This window comes from Athene cunicularia (genome assembly GCF_003259725.1).
Source record: "Athene cunicularia isolate RWA chromosome 23 unlocalized genomic scaffold, athCun1 chr23_part1, whole genome shotgun sequence".
NCBI lineage: Eukaryota > Metazoa > Chordata > Aves > Strigiformes > Strigidae > Athene > Athene cunicularia.
In genome coordinates this window covers 2,108,642-2,122,884 of record NW_020799130.1, presented here as the reverse complement: position 1 = coordinate 2,122,884, position 14,243 = coordinate 2,108,642, and the positions used below count along the sequence as shown (strand labels likewise).

General features: G+C 63.3%; 1 protein-coding gene across 2 annotated transcripts; it reads left to right on the top strand.

The window, feature by feature from the left end:
• The first annotated feature begins 1,071 nt into the window (after nt 1–1,071).
• Nucleotides 1,072–14,087, top strand: COL9A2 (collagen type IX alpha 2 chain). Of its 2 annotated transcripts, none has more exons than XR_003399903.1 (31): nt 1,072–1,304; nt 3,079–3,153; nt 3,981–4,016; nt 4,112–4,174; nt 5,469–5,522; nt 5,773–5,808; nt 6,029–6,052; nt 6,199–6,252; nt 6,581–6,634; nt 6,842–6,889; nt 7,171–7,227; nt 7,780–7,833; nt 8,125–8,178; nt 8,877–8,930; nt 9,136–9,189; nt 9,278–9,331; nt 9,533–9,586; nt 9,801–9,854; nt 10,099–10,152; nt 10,348–10,392; nt 10,541–10,594; nt 10,959–11,012; nt 11,091–11,144; nt 11,779–11,850; nt 11,948–11,983; nt 12,212–12,256; nt 12,452–12,484; nt 12,741–12,887; nt 13,469–13,523; nt 13,609–13,792; nt 13,942–14,032. XR_003399903.1 is itself a non-coding variant. In XM_026863412.1 (31 exons), exons 1-31 carry the CDS (start codon nt 1,233–1,235, stop codon nt 14,070–14,072), a joined length of 1,920 nt encoding a protein of 639 aa, XP_026719213.1. In that variant the 5' UTR covers nt 1,073–1,232; the 3' UTR covers nt 14,073–14,087. The 2 variants fall into 2 exon arrangements, 1 of the variants encoding a protein (XP_026719213.1); XM_026863412.1 differs by having other exon boundaries at nt 1,073–1,304; nt 13,604–13,792; nt 13,942–14,087.
• The last annotated feature ends 156 nt before the right edge of the window (nt 14,088–14,243 follow it).

The window sequence follows — 14,243 nt, the reverse complement described above, 5'->3', positions numbered from 1 at the left end:
GATTTTTTTTGTCTCAAAACACCAGGTTTAGGGGTTACCTTGCTGACACGGAGGCTCGGAGGGGCTTTTGCTGCCTGTGGGAGGAGGGGGGGGGCAGGTGCCCATCGGCCTTCCTCGTGCTGGGCTGGGACATGGAGGGGAGATACCAGCCCAGAGCGGTGCATCCCCAGTCCCAACTGGTCCGTGTACTGGGATGGCCCTGTGCCCACTGGAGAGGATGCAGACCACTGCTCTGCCATCCCTGACCAGTGCTGGGGTGCAGGCAGCAGCCTGCCCACTCTGTGTGTGTGTGTGGGGGGTGCCACTGAGCCCCCCCCCAGTACCGATGAATCAGTCTGCAGCGGCTCATCACGGAGCCTTCGAGCCCTCCATGAGGAGGAGGAAGAAACCGCCAAGATGAATCATCCCCGTGTTCCCTGGGAGCTGGGGGGCGGCTGCCAGCGAAGGCAGGAGCTGGCTGGGGGGAGCTGGGCACAGGGAGGGGTGATGAGTGGGACATCCGTCCCCCCACGGACATGGACCTCGTGCCCTGCCAGCGATGTGGGGTGCAGTTGGGTGACCCCCTGGCACAGCCCCCCCTTCCCCTCCCAATGCCACACCGAGGCGTTTCTCAGGGGTGCCCCAGGACCTGCAGGGGGGTGGCTGCCCTGCCTGGGGCTGTGTGGGGGCTGGCGGGGCAGAAATAGTGTCAGAAATGTCAGAAATCCCCCAGGACCCTCCCCAGGGTGGCAGAAATAGGGTCAGGAATGCCAGAAAATCCCCCAGGACCCTCCCCAGGGTGGCTGACCCATCACGGTGGGGTGGGGGCAACCGCAGCGCCAGCCCCGGGCAGCGCGGTGCCCTGTGGCACTGGCACAGGCATCATGATGGGGACAACACAGGGGCACTCCTGGGGGGGCCCCCGCAGATATCCTGGCTGGGGTCTCACCATGCAGCTCCAGTAAAAGCCGACCCAGCTCGTCCCCCTCCTCTCCCAACCCCTTGTCTGCATTAAAGCCCCTTTGTGCCAAATCCCCACCACCCGTTGTGCCAAATCCTCCAGCACCGTCCAGCCCAAAATAGCCATGGGCTCACCTGAGCAGGGGCGGGGGGCCGGGGTTGTCCGCCTGCCTCGTCCCACTGCTCCATATTAATGAGCCCCCTCCTCCCCCCGCAGTGTCCAGCCGTGCAGTTCGGGGCTGCCGCCGTACCTGAGCGCAGCGCGACGAGGCCGCCGCCGCTCGGTGCCAGCCATGGCCGCCTGCTCCCCCACGCTCCGGCTCTGGCTCTTGCTCCAAGCCTCCTGCCTCTGCCTGGCCCAAATCGTAAGTCTCTGCTTAGTCCCAGCTCTGGGCTGGACTGGGCTGGGGGACAAAGAGGGGACAGAGAGGGGACGGTCCCCATCTCCCCCATCGCAGATGCTCGCTTTTTCAGGTCCCACAGCCCCGACCCTCTAGGGACCTCACTGAGCTGAAAGCTGCCTCCGGCCCCGTGGGATGGGGACAGGGCTGGGCTGCGCACCTTGAAGTTTGGGACTTGTTGGCTCAATAAGTTTAGTTTTATTTCCCCCTTGGGGCAGCACTGGGGGACTCTCCACCGTTTTCCTCCCCAGCAGCTGCCAGACCTTCTGCCTCCCATTGCCTGGGAAAATGCTTCTCTGTTTCTGCTTTAGTGGGATGCGCTTGGATCCAGGCTGAGGGAGGCTGAGCAGAGCTGAGGGGGGGGTTCTGACCCTCCCAGGGCTGTCCTGGGGCTCTGCGGGGGCTTCCTGAGTGGCAGCGGGGAGAGACGCCAGCAGTGGAGGTGCTGGGGGTCTGGGATCCTCCTGGGCTCTCTGGACTCCCCCAGGGGCAGGAGAAAATACATCGGAGAGAAGCAGAGAGGTGTCCCTCTGCTCCTTGGGGCGAGCGCTGCGAGCGGGGCAGGCAGCGTTCCTCCTGGGAGCTCACCCGAACAGAGAAAATACCTTGCCTTGCATCCAAAAAAAAATCAGATTTTGACTAAAGATTTTGGAAAAAAAAAATCTTCCCGTCTGGCCCCTGAGCTGCCCGCCGGCACAGCCAGCCTCACTACAGAGAGCTGGAGGGGCAGCTGCTTTCCTAAAACAGCCCCCCCCGGGATGCTCCTGGGCTTGTGGTGGCGGGGTCTGGCCGGGGGAGCGGGCTCGGGTCGGAGCGAGGGGGACGTGGGAGCTCCTGGAACAAGGAACCATTTGGAAATCATTCAGGCAGGACAAAGGTGCCATTCACGGGCGCTCCCAGGGACGGGTGCTCGCTCCCACCCCGACCCGACCGCGGGGTTTGCTTCCAAGGCAAAGCCAGGACTCTCCGACTTCTGTGAACAAACCAGCAACACCTCTCATCCTTATATATTTCACTTTAAAATAAATAAGCCTGGAAGGACGGAGGAGTCACAGGCGTGTGGCCCCAGCCAGCCTGTCTGGTTTTCATTTCCAGGAACACCAGGGGTTTGGTCTCTGGGACCGGAGTCTCTTCCCCCTCAAACACCCCGTTAGGATAACAGAGATTTCTTTACAAAATTGCTCCTGTGGAGTCCTGTGCAAACCTCAAAGCTGGGGCCAGGCTGCTTGGGGAGCTCCCCCGCCGCCAGCTGAATGGTGCTTTTGTGCGATGCTGTGGAGTGGTGCTGCGGGCAGCAAGCCAGCCCGGTGCGGGGGGGGAGCCCACGGAGGGGCTGGGGGTCCCCGTTTCATACCAGGGCTTCAGGCACCTAAATCGGTGCTTTTAAAAATCCCAGCGCTGGGTTTGCGCCCCGAGCTGAGAGGGGCCTTCGCAAGCGCTGCCATCGCCCCGTCGAGACCTGAGTCGGGAGGGGGTGATGGGGTGAAAACTCATCAGGGGATGGGGAGCTGATTGTGTCAGTGTGGGGGGACAGTTCCTGGATTTCTCCATCCGAGCCCTTGCTGGGGGGGCACAGCCCAGGCAGCGGAGGAGCCATGGGGAGGGGTGCTCATTCCACCCCAGCTCTCCAGAGATGGGTCCCCAGCACGCTGCACCCTGGGCTCCCACTGACTCCCAGCATCTCTCGGCGTCCAGCTGCTCCTTCCTGAGGTGGGTCCTGTCCTTTTTACCCCCTTAGCGAGGGCCGCCAGGAGAACCCGGCCCACGAGGGCCCCCCGGTCCCCCAGGAGTGCCAGGAGCGGATGGCATTGACGTGAGTACCGGGAACCTTGCGGGCTGGAGGGAGAGAGGGAGGGGACCTGCGGCACAAAGAGGGACATTGTGTCCGGGAAGAGGCTCGGCGAAGGGCAGGGGGTGCCAGTGCCGTCCTGCTCCCAGGCTGGGGCAGATGAAGCATCCCTGGCTTTGCCGGTGGTCCCGGGCAGCAGTGATGGAGTGGGGGAACACAGCTCCTGCACCACTACTCCATCCACCTCCCTGTGACAGCAGCCCGTGGCCTCCCCACCACCCTGGGAAATGGGGCCCAAAATGCTTTTTGGGGAGCACAACAGCAAGGAGGTTTGGGTGCAGGGTGCTGGGGGCACCCCTATCCGGGCAGCAGAGGCTTCTCGGAGTGGTTGGGTGCAGGGGTCAGCCTGGAGGTGCCCAGTGAGGATGGGGAGTGTGTGGGGGGGCGGTGGGGATCAGGACACCCCGGTCAGGTGCCCACAGAGCAGTGAGGTGCCGAGGGCTGTGGCCAGCAGCCGTGGCTCCGGGCCCTCCCCAGGGCTGTGGGGAGCCTGAACAGGGCAGACCTGTGAGCCAGCAGAAAGCTCCCTTTCTCTGAGACTCACCCCAGGGTGTTATTTTAGTGCTATTTATACCCAGAACAGCCGCAGCCCCCTCCCCTGCAACCCCAGCCCAGCCCTCTCTCCTCAACGCTGGCCCCATCCTGACCCGGCTGCCATGCTGGGGGATCCAACTCCTCACTCGAACTTGGGGAGGCGGATGGGAGACACGGGTCCTGAGCCCCCTGCGCTGCCAGGCCCGGCTCTGGGGGGATGACAGACCCCTTTTTACAACCTTCTTCCCTTTCCCCAGGGTGACAAAGGCTCTGCTGGAGCCCCCGGGTCCCCGGTGAGTACCCATGTCTCCCTGCAGCTCACCGATGGTCTCGCCCCTTCTGGAGGAGCTCCTTTCCATCTGTCCCCCATGCCTCTTCTCTTTTAAAGGGTGTCAAGGGGGAGCCTGGAGCCCCCGGTCCAGACGGGCCCACAGGGAAGCCGGGCATCGACGTGAGTACTGACCCCCCGTCCCCTCTGCGGCGTCCCCGGCCGCAGCCCCCGCGGCGCAGCAGGGTCTCAGCAAACTCCTCATGCCCCCTGCGCAGGGATCCTTTTCTGTTCACACATAAGAAAATCTCTTCGAGCGGGAGCTGAAAGCAACTTTTGAGGCCCAGCAGGAAACACGGGCAGAGCTCAGGCAGGGCTGCTGCCACCCCTCCCACCACCCGGGCTCTGAAAGCGTGTCCCCCTCCACCCCATGCAGGCAAGAGCTGTGCCAGGAAAGCCACGGCACAGCACTGGCACCCCTGAACTTGAAAAGGCTGTTCCTTGTCCTTTACTGTAGCTGCTGTCCTGAGCCCTGGTTCAGTTGTTCTTTCCTCCAGAATAAATCTGGAGCAATCCTGTGCCCCCCCCCACCGGAGCCACCCCCTTGGCACCCATGTAGGTGACATCAGTGACTTCCCCTACTGTCCCCTCCCCAGCCTGGGGCAGGTGGGGGGCTGAAAGGGGATGGAGCTGCCTCCTTGTCCTGCCCTGATGCCGTGAGGGGCCAGCTCCCAGCCCCACGCTCCACCCAGGGGTGCGTGGCAGGTGGCCGGGGAGGGTTGGGTGGGGTGCCCGATGCCATCCCCAGCGCCACGCGGCGCGGGTAAGCGCCTGCGTATGTCAGAAGGAAACACAAACTGCAGGCTCCTCTTTTGTGTCTCTGGGCGGCACTTCATAAATCTGTGGGGTTTTAGTTATTCTTCAATGAGAAAAGAACAGAATAATAACTATCGTCATAAGCATGCATTGGTCATCCCATCTAATCTGACTGCGAAAGAGTTTGGCTCCTCTGAATATGGGAGCAGAGCCGGGCTGAGCCAGGGGCTCCCCACCCGTGAACCAGCCCGTGGGTGACAGTCCCTCAGCTGCAGGGATCCAGACCCCGGCACAGGCACAGCCCTCGCTGGAGTGACCCGGAGTTGCTCTAAAAGGGATCCCGGAGGGGCCGAGCTCCCCACGTGCCTCTGCCGGGGCTGGATGTGTGCGGTGGTGCGAGGGTCCCTGCCGAGCCCCGGCGGGGCGCCTTAGAGCTGGGCATCTTGGGGGGGGGCTGCGGAGCGTCGCTGGGGGGCTCTCTGTGCCATCGGGGCTTGGATCCAGGTACCAGCCTCAGCGCCAGGTTTGCTGCATGCAGGGACACGCACAAAGTCCCCACTGACATCCCAGAGCCCCTCGTGACGGGAAGAGCCCCAGCGCGAAGGTCCGGCTGTCGAGCCAAAGGGCTGGCGATAACCTCCTGCTGTCTCTTCTCTTGCAGGGCCTGACGGGAGCGAAGGGGGAGGCAGGACCCATCGGCGGGGCAGGACTTAAAGTGAGTGAGGGGCCACTCCAGGGCAACCACTCCGGGCTCCCACCTTGCCCTCCTGGAGCCAGCGGGGCCTGGCCAAGTTGGGACCAGCCCCATCGCTGTGCAGGGATGCAGGGATGGGGTGATGGAGTATTTGGCAATGAGGGGACACTGAGGTTGGGTCCATGGGGAGATGAATTTTAGGGGCTGACACAGCTTGGTAGGGCCAGGCCCTCCTGTTTCAGCTCCTGACTCTCCCCTTCCATGCCGGCAGGGCCAGCCTGGACTCCCAGGGCCACCGGGGCTCCCCGTGAGTATCTGCCTCTCCCACGGGCACCAGCGATGCCCCTGCTCCTGGCTCCAGCGCCCACTCCCTGAGCACCCATGAGTGGGGTGGGAGCAGAGCGGGGATCCAGCCCCCTCAGCTGCATCCTTGGTGGTGGCATGGGCATTGCTCAGGGCAGGGATGCTGATGTTTTGGGGGGATGTTGGAGAATTTGGACCAACTGTGTCTTTTTTTCTTGTTGCAGGGTCCTTCGCTGCCGGGACCACCCGTAAGTGCCATGTGGGTGGGGATGGGGCAGCTGCCTGGGACCCTGCTTGGGGCTGTGCTGGAAGAGCTCAAATCTCAGCATCCCAAAGTGGGGGGTCTCAAGGTTCGACCTCTGTCACTCAGGGAATGTCTCTCTTCTCCTTTAAGGGGCTTCCAGGCCAGGTTGGGCTTCCTGGAGAGATCGGAGTGCTGGGACCCAAGGTGAGGGGTCAGGAGGGGGAGTGGGAAAACCTCCCCTCCTTATCCCAGCATCCACTTCTCCACACTTCGGGGCTCCCGGAGTAAATAGGGGCGACACCATAGTGTGGGCAAATGGGGTACTGCAGTGGGGAGGGAGGGGTGACGGAATCAGTGCCTGCAGACGGGTCCCCTGGTGTCATCCATCCCCCCTCAGCTCACGGCTGGGGGATGACCCAGTGACCCCTGTCTGGGTCTCTGGTGCTTCATCACCCCTCTCCACCCCAGCTCAGGCAGTACCTGCTGCCTCCCCCACCCCTAAATCTCCTTTCCTGAGGTTGTTCTCTCCTAGGGCGACCCTGGACCTGACGGCCCAAGGGGTCCCCCAGGCCCCCCAGGGAAACCCGTGAGTATCTCCCCAGTCACCAGCATTTTCTGCAGGAGGGAAAAGTCCCCCTGCCCCTCAGCCCAGGGTTTGGGGCTGGGGCTTGGGCTCTGGCACACACCTCCCGTCCCGTGCCTTGCTCCCATCCCTCCCAGGTGAAACATTCACCCCTCCTGTAAAATAGTGCCGGTATTAAACCGCAGCTGCTGATGGTCTCCTTCCCTCCAGGGCCCCCCAGGACACATCCAAGGACTGGAAGGCAGCGCTGATTTCTTGGTGAGAGCTGCCATTACCTTGTCCCTTCAGCAGGCCTTTGCAGGGTAACGGCTGCCGGAAAAGCGTGTGCTGCACTGGCCTGAAATACAGACACCAGTGTAATCTGGTAACTGGGGGCCGATGGGGTGGAGAGGAGCAGGGTCCCCAGCTGAGCCGTGGGTCCCCTGCGTCACCGCACAGCCCGGCTTCGCCGTGTGGCATGAGAGCCTGTCCCCAACACAGCTTCTCCGCAACCTCCGGGTCCTTCCCCAACTCAACACATGCTTCTTCTTCCCCACCAGTGCCCGACCAGTTGCCCACCAGGTCCCAAGGGCCCCCAGGGACTGCAGGGACTGAAGGTAAGGGAGCCCTGGAGCTGCCAGGGAGCAGACAGAGACCGTCACCTCCACCACGCTGTGCCTGAGCCGGGGATCCTTCCCCAGTCTGGAGGCACAGGGAGCTCAGGAGCTGCTCTGCTCCCTTGGCAGCATGGGACATGAATGCACAATACCCTGGGGGCAGGGGTCCTATGGCAGAGGTCCCCCGTGGCTCCCCAGCTCCTGCCAACCCCTTCCTGGGGGTCAAGACCCTGTGCCAGAGCCCTGGCTGTGCCGCTGTGCAGCTCCCTGCGCTGTGAAGCCTGGAGGGTTAAACCCCACGAGCATCCCCAGAACATGCCCTCAAGGCTGCAGCATGCTGAGCCCCACCACATCACCAGTGGGATGCTGGGCCCCACCACATCACCAGTGGGATGCTGGGCCCCACCACATCACCAGTGGGATGCTGAGCCCCACCATGTCACCAGCAGGCAGCCCAGGGTGGGGTGTCACAGGCAGGGTGGCTCCAGGTGATGCTGCTGTGAGGATGCTGCTCTGCCCAGGGATGTTCACCACCCTCCTCTCCACCCTTAGGGACACAGAGGCCGGCCCGGTGCCCTCGGGGAGCCCGGCAGGCAGGGCGGGCAGGTGAGTGACCTCTCCAGCAGCTCCCCAGCTGCCTCTGGGGGAGATGGGGCTGGGCTGGACAGCGGGGGGCTCTGGGAAGAGGAAGGGGGAAGGAAAGAAAAAGGTAGGAGAGGGGGGAGGAAGGCCCAGGGCTGGGAAATGGAGGGTGGACAGGGTGGTCTTCCCACTGCGGGTCCCTGGACCTGACCCCATCCCCTGCTGAGTCCCAGCTGAGGGGTCTCGTGTCCGCAGGGCAGTTTGTACCCCTGTTCCACCCCAACACTCACCTTGCTTCTCTCCATCCCTCCCCAGGGCCCCAAGGGTGACGTCGGCGTCTCCGGAGAACAAGGTGTCCCAGGCCCTCCGGTAACATATTTATTTCTCTTTGCTGCTCCGTCCCCTGGGTGCCTCAGGGGCTGGGGGTGGCTGGTCTGTGCTTGGCCCCAGACACCAGGGACAGGACATCCCTGTGTCCCTGCTCCCAGGGACCCGCTGCGGGGACCAGAGCAAAGCCTTCATCCCATCCATCTCCCTCCTCCCAGCTGTAGAGCTGCTGCCAGGAAGGTGGCAAAGCCACATCCTGATGGCGAGCTCCGCGGTCAGCTCTGCCTCAGTCATTAGTGCGCCTTAACGAGGATAACTCACCGGCCAGGGCCAAACTGGTCTTGTACGCCGAGCCCCCCCTTATCCCACCTGAGCAGGGGGTGCAGTGCCCAGCTCACCACGGGGACGTGGAGATTAAAGCTGTCTGAGCTCGCTGAGCACTTTGAAGATGAAAAGTAATTAATGAGCTGAGCCCTTTCGATCCGAGAAAGGGCAAAACCACTTTGAAGCTGAGAGTTTTGCTGGGGGAAGCCGCACCAAGTTTGGGCCTGTTGCTGTTATTGAACCGACAACTGGAAAGGCACCTGGTGGGGGGCTGCAGAATTAGGAGGACTGAAAGACCTCGTATTTGGCAAAACCAGCTGATTTCCAGTACCAGCTTTTGCTTTAATTGCGGCTCCCCCCTGGGCCGCTCCTGGGGCCGTTTCCAGCTAAGCCGGTTGTTGTTTCCTTCCCCGCAGGGACCGCAGGGCCTGAGGGGTTACCCTGGGATGGCAGGACCCAAGGGCGAGACGGTAAGTGCCGTTTGGATGCCGGGGTCAGAGGGAGCAGCTCCCACGGGGTTGCTCCCCAGGTGGGACGCTGCTTCCATGGAGCATCACTAACATGGCTCCTTGGCCATCCCAGGGACCTGGACACTGCCTCTTGCTAGTGGGGTCAGACCCGGCTGGGGGCTGAGGGTGGGATGGGAGGAATTGACCCCCCGTGCTCTCTTTGCAGGGTCCTGCTGGTTACAAGGGGATGGTTGGGACCATCGGAGCGGCCGGGCGGCCGGTGAGCATCCTCCCTCATCGCCGGGGGCTGTGGGGCAGGCGGGGAACCCCGCACTTTGCCACTCAGCCCCCGTCTTTCTCCCTTCCAGGGCCGGGAAGGCCCCAAGGGACCACCTGGGGACCCTGGCGAGAAGGGAGATCTGGTAGGTGACCTTGCCCTGCTGGGGAGGACAGCACCGTGCCCCGTGCGATGCCAACGGCCCCTTTTCCCCAGCTTGGCCCCGCTCCCCAGCGCAGATGGGGGCTCTGCCCAGGGTGCCTCGATGGGCATCTCCTCCCTCTCCCCACTCCGTCCCCTGCACCAAGAGAGCGGCTGAAGTAACGCTCGTGCTCTCCTGCTCTAGGGTGGCCGCGGCATCAGGGGCCCCCAAGGAGACATCGGGCCCAAGGGGGAGAACGTAAGTACAGACACATCGAGGGCTGAGCCCCTTGCGAGGAGAGGGTCTCTCTGTCCCTCTCTGTCCTGCTCGGGACCATCCTGCAGCCTTGCACCCTGGCTCAGTTCAGGGCTGGAGCTTTCCTTTCCCTTCCCAGCCTTTTTTTTACTCCCATCACAAGCCTTTCAGTCCCTCTCGGAGGTGTCAGACCGAGCAAGTCTTCCCTCTTCCACAGGGTCTGCCGGGCATCGATGGCAAAGACGGCACCCCGGGAATCCCGGGCGTGAAGGTGAGCTGCTGCAGGGGCACAGACACGCTGCTCCTCATACCAGTGCTCGCTGGAAATAACGGGGATGGCAAGTGGTGGAAGGTCCTGGCCCTTGATGTGGCTTCTCCTGACTAGGGGAGTGTGGCTGTCCCCGCGGGTCAAGTGCAGAGTCCCGCTGTGTCCAGGAGTCCCTTGTCCCAGCCGTGGACACCCCATTTCTGCACCTTTCTCTGCCATGTGGTGACATCCCCTCTGTCCCTCGCAGGGCAGTGTGGGACAGGCCGGCCGCCCTGGAACGCCAGGACACCGGGGACAAGCTGTGAGTACGGGAACGTGGGAGCCCGCCGCCCGGGCAGGTTCCCCCTCACCCGCGGGGTGACGCCCCCCTCTCCGGGTGGTGCTGGGGTGCAGGGACAGCACCCAGTGGGGACGCTGCCTCTGGGCACGGGGCTCGGGGCAGGGTGGCTGCCTCCGGTGCTGAGCACTGGGTTTGATCCTGGCTTTGTGTCCGCAGGGTTTGCCAGGTCAGCCGGGAAGCAAAGGTGGCCCAGGAGACAAGGTGGGTCTGGGGCAGCTGGGGCTGGAGTAACCCCCTGCTGAGCATTTGCCCCGTCCCCCGCAGAGCTGTGGCTGCCTCCGTGCTCGTCCCCGTGCCATCCCCGCCCCTGTCCTCGCTGCCCCGATCCACCTCTGTCTCCTGTTTGCAGGGTGAAGCAGGTGCTCGAGGCCAGGCCGGTGTCACCGGTGCCCCGGGGCAGATTGTAAGTACAGAGAGGTCACCGTGTGCCTCCTGGGCACAGCCTGGGGGTTGCTCTTTCTCTGTCTCTCATTCTTTTCCCCCTATTTGCTGTCAAAAAGAAGGCAGATTTAGGATCTTCATCCCACCCCAACCCTCCTCTTCACTCTGCCCCCCACAGCAGCTTCCTCACGGGGAAGCCCCTGGGGCCACTTCTCCAGCACCTCCTTGGCCACCGGTGCAGTGGCAGCCCTTGGCGTGGCTACAGGGGACAAGGACAGGGCCACACATCCCTCGGGGAAGGATGAGGGCAGATGATGCCACTCAAATGCAAGAGAGGCCTCTGGTCTGGGTTTCTGTTTTTTGTTTTTTTTTTTCCTGCCTCTTAGGGTGAACCTGGACCTCGGGGTGAGCAGGGACCGCAGGGTGTCCCTGGGATGAAGGTGAGTCTGGGGCACTGAGGGGTTTGTGGTGGTGCCAGGAGCTGCCCCTGACTCTGGTCTCTTCTTGGGTCTCTGCAGGGTGACCGGGGCGAGCGTGGCCCCGTGGGCCCCCCCGGCGAGCAGGGGAAAGCGGTGAGTTGCACCCACAGCTCGGCTGGGAAACCAGCTTGGGCACGACTTGGGGATGCTCAACCCCGGGTGTGTGGCTGGGGAGGAGGGACGGGCGCACGGCTGGCACCCCCCGCGCAGAACTCTGGCTTTGATCACGGCCGGGGTCAATCCCGTGCCCTGTCCCGCTGTGCCTGGCTGCTGGGGCCAGGGATTAGTTGATGGGGCAAATAGCACAGGGATTAGCAGTCCCGGGGCCATGCTGGGTTTTCAGGCCCAGCCAGGAGATGAATTTCCTCCCAGCGCAGTGAGTGGGGAGGCTGCTGGGTCCCCCTCGGAGGCTTTTCTGGGTTGGAAGAATGGCCCAAAAGTGACCTTTGTCCCTCTGGCCTCCTGGGGAACTGGGGCCCATCCCTGGCAGAGCCCCCGTGCTCTCGGTGCAGCTGGAGGGGAGGCTCCACCATCGCTTTCTGCCCTGTCCCCGCACAGATTCAGGGCAGGTTGGGATGCTGTGGGGCAGCCTGAGCCGCTGGAGGGGATGGGGGGCTGCCCAAGCACCTCATTGCCTTGGGGAGGATGCTCAGATGAGGGAGGAGGGTCTTCCCACTGCCTCTTCTCACTCGTTTTTCTCTTGTTCCCGCGTTACCTTGATTTCCAGGGGCCGAAGGGCGAGCAGGGTCCACCGGGGATCCCAGGACCCCAAGGCTTGCCGGGAATCAAAGGAGACAAGGTGACTGCTCCTGGCTGCGGGACGCAGGCTGCTCGGGGGTCTGGCTCAGGGAAGTGGCAGTGAGCTGGGCTGACCCCCCACCATCTCCTTTCTTCAGGGCTCCCCAGGAAAAACCGGCCCCAAAGGCGGTTCTGTGAGTATATCACCCTCCTGCCTGGGCTGGGCGGTCGGTGGGAGATCGCTGACATTCCCGTTTAACAGGGCTGGCACCCACCTTTGTGGGGAGGTGACACCCGCTGACACCAGGTGCTTTCTCTGTCATTACCCCCAGCAAAAGCGGGGAAAAAAGGGGGTTAAAGTGGCTGCGGAGGAGGTGGGTGCTGGCAGTGAAGGGTCACGTTTCTTGTTGCCTTTTGTCTAGGGAGACACCGGCGTTCACGGCCTCGCGGGGCTGAAGGGAGAGAAGGTGGGTCCCTGCAGACGGTCCCTGGGGCGGAGGGATGTGGGGTGGATGGACGTGGGTCCCTGCCCGTGCTGGGGTCTCCTGGCACTGCAGCTGCACCCCAGTGCAGCTGCGGGAGGGTACGTGTGCCTCCTCCCTCGCTGCAACTCTAAGTTTGTTCCATCTCCCCATTGCATTTCTGGTGTCCTCTGTCCCCAGGGTGAATCGGGCGAGCCGGGGCCGAAGGGACAGGTGAGTGACCGGGGGCTTGGGAGCGAGGGACTCCCCGCACCTTCGTGGTGGGACCCTCATCTGGAGGCTGGTGGGCTGAGAAAGTATTTTCACTGGAGGGGGGCTTCAGGATTCAGCTCAGATCCCAGATTCAAGTTCAGACCCCATTCAGGGTTCAGACCGCGCCTGCAAGCGTCGGTACTGGAGGTCCTCGGGGTTTCGGGGTGCTCAGGGCAGGGCTCCCCTCTCCTGACGCCACTCTCCATCCCCACCACAGCAAGGCATCCAGGGCGAGCTCGGCTTCCCCGGCCCCTCGGGGGATGCAGGCGCACCCGGCCCACGAGGCTACCCGGGGCCCCCTGGCCCGCGAGGACTCGTCGGGGAGCGCGGCGTCCCGGGGATGCCCGGCCAGAGGGGTGTAGCGGTGAGTACCCCCAGAGCACCCCCTTCTCACCTCTGCATCGTGTACGTGGTGACCTGGGGGCTGCCGCTGTCAGCTTGTTCAGTTCTGCAGGTGATTCCCCTCCAACCTCTCCTTACCAACCAGTTCCTCTGGGAAATGGCTGCTGATCATCTCGGGAGCTGCCCGTGCTCCCCCACGAGCTCTCCAGGAGGGCTGAGCTGGGATCCCACTCTTCTAGAAAAGAGGAATTCTTTAATTCTCACTGTATATAGCACCAGGAGCAGGCTTACCTCCAATGTGTGCCTTTACAGCCTGCCTGGGGGACAGAATTTTTCCATATAAGCTTTGTTTTATACTTACAAAATGGTACTGCAGAAAGTTAATGCCGTGGGGAGGTCACAGCATGGCTGGGCACGGCGTGAGCCAAGGCTGGAGCACTTGGACTGGAACTAAACAGAAAAAGGAGAAGGGGGGAAGGCAGCATCGGGTGCAGGGAGGTGCTCTGGACCGGGGCATCGGGATGGGACTGGCTCTGTGAGTGCAGATGGGGATGGGAGGAGTGATGTCCCTTTGTGCCGTGTCCCTCTTCTCGCCGCTGGCAGGGCCGGGACGCCGGGGACCAGCACATCATCGACGTGGTCCTGAAGATGCTGCAAGGTGAGGGGGGAAGCGGGGCACGGCCAGCGGGGCGGCTGCCACCACATCCCGTCCCACATCGGCCTCTCCCCGTCCTACAGAGCAGCTGGCGGAGGTGGCGGTCAGCGCCAAGAGAGCTGCCCTGGGTGGAGTCGGTGCCATGGGACCCCCCGGACCCCCTGGTCCCCCCGGGCCGCCTGGTGAGCAGGGCCCACATGGACCCATGGGACCTCGAGGTGTCCCCGGCATCCTGGGTGCTGCCGGGCAGATCGGCAACGTAGGACCTAAAGGTGGGTGGCCATACCCACACTGTGCCCCGAAAAATCCTCCTCGGGGCTGACCCTGCTTCCTCCAGCCACACTCATCCCCAACCTCAGTCCGCTGCAGGGTCCGTGTTTCCCACTGTGGCGTTCTTCCCTCGCCTTTTCTTTCCCCGCAGGGAAGCGAGGCGAGAAGGGTGAGCGGGGAGAAGCTGGCCGCGGGCACCCAGGCATGCCGGGCCCCCCGGGGATCCCAGGTAAGCCCCAGCACAGGCAGCAGCAGCCCCCATGCCCCTTGCCGGTGCACTGACGAGCCCAGCAGCGGCTCAGGACCTTCTGACCCATTCCTGGGGTTCATCCCGCAAATCTCCAGCCTGCAGCACCCTTGGCTGCCTCCTCTCTGCCTGCGGCTCTGCCAGCCACTTGCCTGGCCCCTGGGTATCACCCCCGTGCTGTGCTAACGCATCCCCATCCCCATCCC

Bases quoted from the DNA above. Each gene is read 5' to 3' on its own strand.
- COL9A2 (XM_026863412.1), top strand. From the start codon at position 1,233: ATGGCCGCCTGCTCCCCCACGCTCCGGCTCTGGCTCTTGCTCCAAGCC. The intron at 3,154-3,980 runs GTGAGTACCGGG...CCCTTTCCCCAG, and splicing joins CAGGAGCGGATGGCATTGAC to GGTGACAAAGGCTCTGCTGG. The intron at 11,013-11,090 runs GTGAGTCTGGGG...GGGTCTCTGCAG, and splicing joins AGGGTGTCCCTGGGATGAAG to GGTGACCGGGGCGAGCGTGG.